Here is an 8,816-nt window from a genome sequence, read left to right as displayed (position 1 = left end):
GCATATAAGAGAAATGGTACCTCAGGGAGCTGGCGGGAATTAAGGAAGAAAAGCTTCACTGAGGCGTGGCATTTGAGCCGAGACTTGAAAGGCAGTTCCTGAGATAGGTAAGAATAGGCATGGTGCTCCAAACAGCACACAGCCTGAGCCAGTACAGAGATGTGGGGGAATACTGGTGTTTTTTGGAAACTACAAATATTCACCAGAGCTGTACCATAGGCTTGATGGTGCAAAATGAGCAGAAACAATGAGATTATAAAGGATTTTGCATGCCATGCAAAGAGTTAAAATTTAATCTTGTGGAGTTTCATTGTATAATTTCCACCTAAATGACATAATCAGATTTGTTCCAAGGACCCTTCTGTTAGTGATGCGGAGGATGCATCAGAGAGCAATGGGACTAGAGGCAGGAAGACTGGAAAAGGAGCGTGTTGCAGCATAACAGGAGTGACACATGGGGGTCTAAATTAGAGCAGCAGCTACAGAAATGGAGAGGGAGACACAAATGCAAGAGATGGAAGAGGCAAAGTTAATGGGACGTGCTGATTGATTACATATGAAGCATGAAGGAAAAACAGGATGTAAAGCAAGTGATCTATTCCATTTTCAATTTTCCTAGTCCTTCCTATAAATGTAAAAGAAAGTGATATTTATAATTTTTAAATGCATTTAGAACATGCAAATAAAATAGATTAAAATATCAGGATCCTTTCGGTGATAAGAGTCTTACATAATATTAAGTGTATTATATTATATTGAGTCATATTAAGGAAAACTTGTATTTTCTGCCTTTCCTGAAACCCAGCCACAAGCATAAGTAAACACATCTGGATGAATGATGCCTTGAGGAGAACTAAATCATGCCAAGATGTTTCACGGTGTAGATTCTCATCACTTTGTTACTTGTACCTTTTCAAGGTGTATAGAAGAATTATGAGTTAAGGAGGGAATGTAGAAAAGAGATGTAGAAATGAAAAATGTAGCCATGAAAGCCTGCCTCATGCCAATTAAGTCTTGAGCTTTTATTTTAATAAAAATCACAGGCAAAACAGTCCATCTCTTGGGACAAAGGCACACATCACAGATAACACATACAAAACAGTTTGTGGTCAATACAGTCAATACTTTCTGGAATTCTGAGAAATTATGGTCACATGTGCCATTAATGGATTGATTTTTTTTTTTTTAGTAAAATGCACAGGAAGATGTATGAGTGGGAAAGTATAAAGCAGACAAGCCTCACACCCTTTCCACTCATGGACTGGCAACAGCATGTGGGAGTGCTGTCTTTATAGAGTGATTTCTTTCGGCTTTCCACATTTTATAAGTAAACAAAAAATAAATATTAAAAAAATAAAAAAGGAAAGAAGGTATTCCATTCAAAGGTTGGAAACACTGGATTGAACACAGTTACACAGGTCATTTACTGTAAGATTTAGTAGAGTTTTTCCTAATGAGTTGTAAATTGCCAAGAGGAAGACAGTGCATAGCATTTTGAGAGAAGCACAGTGAAGCCATATACCTAGTAGGCCTCTACAGGGCAGGGACAAAACGATGAAAACGTTAAGTCAGTAAGACAGAACATGTATGTTCATTTTATTTATTTGTTCTTCATGTGGCTGGGGGCAGGGTAGGACTGACAGGAAAGTATCCAAAAGGGGTATTGCCTAGAAGATGAGCTTGAAGACAGTGTGGCTCTGGGCCCTTGATGTCTCTGGCAAGTTGAAAGGCAGGGACTAGGGTGCTGAAGATACCAGCCCGGTATAGAAATCTACATCTGAAACTGTGGATCCACATCTTGAAGTGTTATACGTAAAATACATGAATCCACATGCCAAATCAATTTACGCTCACCCCATTTAGCATTCGCCATTGGAACTGAAGACATGATTGGAAAGTGAGTTTTTTCCCCCAATTTCATGCTACCATATTAGCTATCATTAAGCATTTCATAAATGACATACAACTTTCAAGTCATTTGCAATTTAATTTACCAGAAGTCAGTATCAAGACCAGCGGGAAAAAGAAAATAACTGCTCAAAAGCACTGGAGACAAGAGGCAGAGAGGCCTCAACAGAAATGTTAGCTTTCTACCTGTCTTTTGAATGTCACTGGCTTTTGCATAATGAAAATCATGGCAACACGACATTTTATTGCTTTCATTTTCTTGGAGTTCAAAAGACAATTCTTGCACACGCACACTCAGTTTCTCCCCAAAATAGCTGCATTCTTTTATTTGGTGATTCAATACATTTTTAATTCAAATAGTCACCACATATCCTAGGCACAATATTAAGCATTTTACAAGCAAAGTATTTTACTGATTTTCTTTTCAATTGCCAAAGAGTACAATAAGTGAACTGGTTAAAGGATATACTTCTGTACATAAAAATATCCATGTATTTATACAAGTGTATGGAACAGAGTTCAAAGATAATAAAACCAGAACATCACAATAAATAGGATGTGTTCCTACAGGACAGCAAAGCACACTTTGTCAGGAAGCTGTCAAGTCTCTTTTTTTGAAGGTGCTTTATGTTCTTCTGAGCTAGGCTCACATTTCCCAAAATAAGGATTAGGGGTTAGTAATGACTGATCTGAATGCCTACTTTCACATGTGACTTTTAATTTGCATCTCCAACAACAGGAGTGGAAGATATGATAATTTATTTTCAAAAAGTCTTTGCAACTTACCAAATTCTATTGATCTCCTGCCTCATTATTTTAAAATGCAGATTCATCTAAGCTCTAGCACCATACGAGAATGAAATACATGTATTTTTGTCAGAGCAACAATATTTTATATCATCTTTGTTCCTCTGGCTATAACAATTCTGTTTAGAAAAATTTACCAAGCTAAAAATAGTTGATCTAGGTTGTCATAAAAAAGAATATTAAATACCTTTGGTAAAAATAGATATATTTAACAAGATTAGAAAAGCAAACAGTTATAATGTCAAAAGGAGAATATAAAAATGTACACAATAAAACAAATAAACCAACTTATAGATAAAGTGAAGGTAAGGCCACTCTTCTTTTCAGGTTTGTCTCTTCCAAACCATGAATGTAGTTCTCTTCTTCTAAATGGCAGAAATTTTAACAAGAAATATGGAAAATCCAGTCTTTCCTATCAGCATGACACAAGTTTAATTCATAGCAACATAGGTCCTTTTTAAAAACCAAGTTTGTAGAACATAGAACACTCTGGTTTATATATGTGAATATAGGGAAGAAATTCCAGATTTCTGTGATTTTAGGCCCAGAACATGGAGCTTTAGAGTTAAGCAAGGCAACAGAATCAGGTGCTCATCTGCACAGTTTTTCCCGTACTGACATTAACCTAAGTCGTATCATGACAATTGAAATACGGAACACAGCTAGCTGAGGAAGCGCATGGTAACTCTCTAACTAGCTAGTGATCTACAACATTTAATTTGTTTCCACGACTGAAGACTTTTCTCCTGTCATGTGGGCCTCCTCTCAAAAGAGCTGTTGCACAACTCCTAATTCCGTTTGGTGTCTCCTCTTAGAACACACTGTAAATCCTGAAGATGAAAGGTCCCTGAAGCAAACAACTGAGATTATGGATGAAGATAATGCGTAAGTTCTACAACAGAATCAACCACGGAGCTGTACTGCTCTGGGAGATGGCGAAGCGGTTATCCTCCAGAGTTCCCTCTGCATACACAGTCACACTCCTCATGGTGCTCCAGGGCCACATCCGTGAGAGATTTATGCAATCCCCTGACACCATTCTTTGGTCTCAACTGAAGGACCTGAAAGGGAACAAGGGAAGCCACCTTTAAAATCAACCAATGTCTGTAACTTTTGATTTCATGGACAAGGAAATTTCCGAAAAGAATCCTGGGGCCCAACGGAGACGTGCAAATTTTAATTTCTTCCTAGTGAAGGCAGTGTGAACACATTCCCCCACTCCTCAAAAAAATCATAAACGATCATCATTTCATGAAAGAAAGGACATTTTATCACCAACGAATTGGAAGGATGCTGCCTCAGAATAAAGAAAAGTCATTAAATTGAAAAGACTCACTATATACTCTTTATTTTGCTCATCTAATGATACAACAGAGAATTTCACCTTGATTAAGTATTCTGGAACCACCGCTGCACAACTGATTTTTCTGTTTGTTGCTTTCTTTCACTCATTCATTTATTCCCACATTTAACAAATATTTATACTAGAAGCAATACATGCAAGGACTGCAATACTGTGACAAGAAACATGATCCCTCTACAGCTGAGTTTGCTCAGTTATGCCACTCATTAATTTCCTTGGCCACACTTCAGGTCCTCTATAAACTGGATGAGACGGATTAGATGTACTTTCTAGACAGCAGCCTCTGTCACAGCTCACTTTCTGCAGCTGGATCCTACCGTGCAGTACACGGAGGTTTGGCAATAATAACAATCATGCCTCTATTAAATGAAGCTAGCTGCAGTTTGGATTGTTGAGTTTTTAACCAAAAATGTAATAAAATAGACGCTGATACTACTAAATACTAAACATATTTTCTTTTGACACTGTGACAAAAGGACATAGCCATGTATTCCATAAAAGATTGTCTACAGTATTTGATGAGAACTACCTATTCAATGTGTATTACATTTTATTTCTTATAATAGAAGTGATAAAGTTTCAGGAATTGTTTTTTTGAATTATGAACAAAGGCCAGAGCACATAATCATAGGAAGTTGTCTAGTTTCTCTTCTCTCTGTGTATGACACAGATAACTTCACAGAGTTCTAAAAGATACTGATCTTCTAAAAGATACTGTTCTGGAGATTTTCATTAATCCAAAAAAGGCACAAGTCGTCTTACAACTGTTCTACTTAGATTTAAAAAAGAAAAATAGAGAATGTATACCTCACTTAGACTATGTGATCATATCAAAGGTTAATTAGCTAACATTTTTTGAATGCTTACTGGGTGCCAGGCACTATAATAATGTTTTTACATACTTTAACTCACAAGAATTCTATGACTTAATTTACAATTATTACCCTTATTTTACACATGAGTGAACAGAAGCTTAGAGAGAATAAGTGACAGAGCCAGTATATGTACTTTGGCCAAATATGAATTATTAAAAGTTAGAATGATAGATAATTTTACAAGAGACTCAGAATATTACTAGTCATACATTCTATTTATTTCGTAACTTTCTTCCTAGAGAGAGAAACTGTCGAGTTTGTAATAACTGTGAACAATAGTAAACTTTTAAAGTAGATTTTCTATCTATTACATTTCACAACTAAGAATAAAAATTACTAAGACTGTGTTGTTTTAATGTGAAACTTAACCTAATGACTACTGAATATTGTTTTATGTGTTAGTACTGACACTGTTTTCGGACAACATAAGGTGGTATCAAAACTACTCTCACGACACTGGTGCTGTATCTTATTATCACACTCGTTACAAATAGTTTCTGGAATGAGGTTTGGTGGATAGAAAAATTACAATATTGGCAGAGCCAATGTCTTTAATTCTTATCTCTAATTGTATACATTTTCCCAGTTGGCAAGGAAAAAAAATTCCTATGAAGGTAAAGGTTACAGAGGCCACCATATGCAGCCCTAACAGTCAGTCATGCCAGTCGACAAGCCTACAAACCTTCCTTCCTTTAGCGGTGCTTGAGATGCACTCACCAAATAAAGAGCCTCCCCACTCACAAAGGTTGAACAAAACTCAATGAAAGTGCTAAAAAAATCCAAAAGAGGGAATAATTCAGTTTTATTTATAGTAACACAATGACTATAATACAACTTAATATTTAGGGAAACATATAATCGAGATAGATGGAGAGAAAAATTAGAATTTCTAAGCCTTATCTTTGTTTCTGCTTTCTCCACGAGTGGAACAATCTTCAGACTGAAAATGGGGACAATGGTCATCAAAAAGAATTAAAGCCCCAGATGGGCTTCACTTTAAAAAGAGTTAAGTCTCTAGATCCAGATTAATAGTATTCAATGACTTAATGATCTTACAATGATTTTAAGTTACATTTAAAAAACAACTTCATTTACTTAGGAGTAGTACTAAACTCAGAACTTTTTTCCAAAATGTAGGACTGAGAAAAATTTAAGCCTCAGAAATTATCAATTACACCAAATAATCCTTTTTTCATAGAGTAATTTGATTGTTAACAGAAAGACCATCACAGAAAAATTAATGATTCCCATAAAGCATTTTAAAGAATTAAGACATGATTTTTACTGGAGATATTTGTGAGAAATGTGGAGCAGGTAACCGTATAATTATATTTCTACACACATATACTTTAGAGATATTTGTGGGAAACGTAGTAGATGGTCATATAATTAAACATCCAAAGTTGTATGTGTGTACATATATAATGTGTATATTACCAATCCCACCCAAAGATTGGTGAATAATAGATTAATGTCATTCTGGGAGAAGGCCAGTGAGTCTATAAATACTGCCCATAGCCTTTCCCCATCCAAGACTTTTATCTGAGACTTTAAAACAGATATTGCACACGCTGTGGCAACTTTCTGGATAACCCTAAATCTAATGTTATTTGAAAAGAAATTTAAAAGTATAGGATGGAGAAGGATACATTTGACCTGAGGGCTGATTTAGCTGACCAAAAGTATGATACTGATTTAGCATCTGATAAGCTTGTTTTAAAAAGCTAATACAACTGCTCGGGGGTTTTATAGCTCTTAGAAGGGTGGTTATAAACCCAAGACTTGTTGGCTAAACCAGGTCCCCAAATACACTTTGTTTAGTAAGGACATGCTTTGGAAAGTTCAAAATTGAATGATTTTAGGTGGGAAAAGATCACTCTTGTTTAATTCCTATTTCCATCATATCCTTTTATATTATGCCAATGAACTCTAGTATCTGCTTAGATATTAGGCATTTTAATTTTCATCTAAGAACTATTCTATTAAGTTTTTTTTTTGTGACTAGATTCCCTGTTCAGAGTAGCAATAAGGCTGGCTTCTGGGCACGGCCTGGCTGGAGCTCCTCGAGCCACCAAGGGGGGTCTTCAGAAGCATGTGGTGTAGAAATGGAAGTAGAACACGAATAATGGCAGTATACGGTCCTTTTTTAATCACAGACTGCCAGTTTTGGATGTTACCTTCTAAACACTGCAATCTAGTAGCCGTCATGGAATACCATAGCTAGGAAAAACCTGAGAGATTATATCTTACAGAGGCTAAGTCCCCTGCTGATGGCTACAACAAGTCAATAGTAGATTTAGGATATAAACAGAATCCCTTCTCTTCTGGAATCCAGTGTTTTTTTCCCGACTTCGTCAGCTGCCAATACAACACCAGTGAAGGACAGGACAACCAACCATGTTACATGAAATGCAGTTTATGACACTGTGCATGCTTAAGTCACCTAACAGATAAGGGTTTCACTGATGTCTTTATGCATATGAAAAGTCATTTTATTTATTAAGTAGATATTTATTCTGTATTATTCTTTTATTTAGTAGAAAAAATAAAAACTAATGAAACGAGGTCATATTAAAATGAAGTCAGAGGGCAGTTTTTGGCTTGGTATAATGTAAACGTTTTATAAGAATTAAAGTTGAATCATGAGAAGGGATTGCTTCCTGAAGTATGAATGCTACATGAGGCTGCTGGAGAGAAGATAGGATATAACTGGGATATGTTCCAGCAGCAACAGAAATTTCGAGTGTATAAATTCTAAGGTTCCCAAGGCTCTGAAAGACAATAATTACTAACATTTAATATTATATTTTCCTTAATTCCATAGAATAAAAAGATAAAAGGGTGAAGAATCCATGAAAAGTTTAACATGGCATTTGGCGGCACTGTGAATACCAGAAGACTGGTATAATTATGAATACGTCTTCTTGGGATTCATGAGCCCACGGTGCCTCAAATGAAAAAATAAATATTAAAGATCCTTCTCCAAAATAGAAAGCAATTTACCTCCAAGTTTGTCTTTAAAATATTTTCCCTTCATATTTTGAAAAGTTGAAAAGTTGAAAAGTTGAAATATTTCACCTATGTTTTTGTCTCCACAGAAGAACACATTTTTTTTTTTGAGAAAGAAAAACTTCAGTGACCATCCATGATGTACTATCAGCGGATAAGCTTTCCAAATCCTTAACGTCTGCGTTTTTGAGTTAAAGGTTCTAATTTAAAGAAATGAAACTATGAACTATTTTAGAAATCCTTTTACTCCCCCCATGAATGCTATGTCTCCTTTCTAAACAAAATCCATTTCAGACACATTGTTTCATTATTTTCTTAGAGACAAAACACCGAAAAAAAGAATCTGAAAGGAACCTGAAAAGAAAATGATATACCTACCTCATGATATTTTTTAGTAACTTTGCTTGGGACACACTGACACTCGTTGCAATTGTGAAGGCAACAGGCACAGTTTCCACCGCAGCGTTTAACCAGGAGACAACCTGGCCAGAAAATGGTATCGGTTCTCTTTAGTTCTTCCCTTATGGACACCGAGAAGTTACGAGGTGTGCAGCTGTATAATCTTACCTCCTCTTTCAGAAGGTTCAGATCCACCACTACATGGCACAAAAGAAAGCAAACAAAAAGAGATGGTCATGCTTTGAGCCTGGATATATTTCATTAAACTCTTTTCATAAAGAAGTCTAGCTATTGCATGAAGAATAACCCTAACAATATCCCTTCTTATTTTAACTAGGTTTTAGGGCTATGCAGCTCGCAAGTTGGACTTTGTCTTTCATAGTAAACAAAGCTTCATTATGACTTAGTGACCAATAAAGAGATACATTGTGCAATATTAAGAACAGAGCCAACAA

At 35.9% G+C, this 8,816-nt stretch overlaps 1 protein-coding gene across 6 annotated transcripts in view; it reads right to left on the bottom strand.

Moving 5' to 3' along the window:
- Positions 1 to 2,206: 2,206 nt before the first annotated feature.
- The window catches only part of PDGFC (platelet derived growth factor C), a 207,751-nt gene continuing 201,141 nt past the window's right edge, over positions 2,207 to 8,816 (bottom strand). For 4 of the 6 annotated variants that reach the window (XM_008514442.2, XM_070608823.1, XM_070608820.1 and 1 more), the window contains 2 exons: positions 8,341 to 8,558; positions 2,207 to 3,776 (listed from right to left, as the gene is read on the bottom strand). In XM_008514442.2, the coding sequence (XP_008512664.1) occupies positions 3,660 to 3,776; positions 8,341 to 8,558 (335 nt within the window). In that variant the 3' untranslated portion in view covers positions 2,207 to 3,659. The remainder of the gene's footprint in view (positions 3,777 to 8,340; positions 8,559 to 8,816) is intronic. The other 2 variants (XM_008514444.2, XM_070608822.1) reach the window with 1 other exon arrangement.

Source organism: Equus przewalskii, chromosome 2 (assembly GCF_037783145.1).
Source record: "Equus przewalskii isolate Varuska chromosome 2, EquPr2, whole genome shotgun sequence".
NCBI classification, from domain to species: Eukaryota; Metazoa; Chordata; class Mammalia; order Perissodactyla; family Equidae; genus Equus; species Equus przewalskii.
This window is presented reverse-complemented; position numbering and strand designations above follow the sequence as displayed.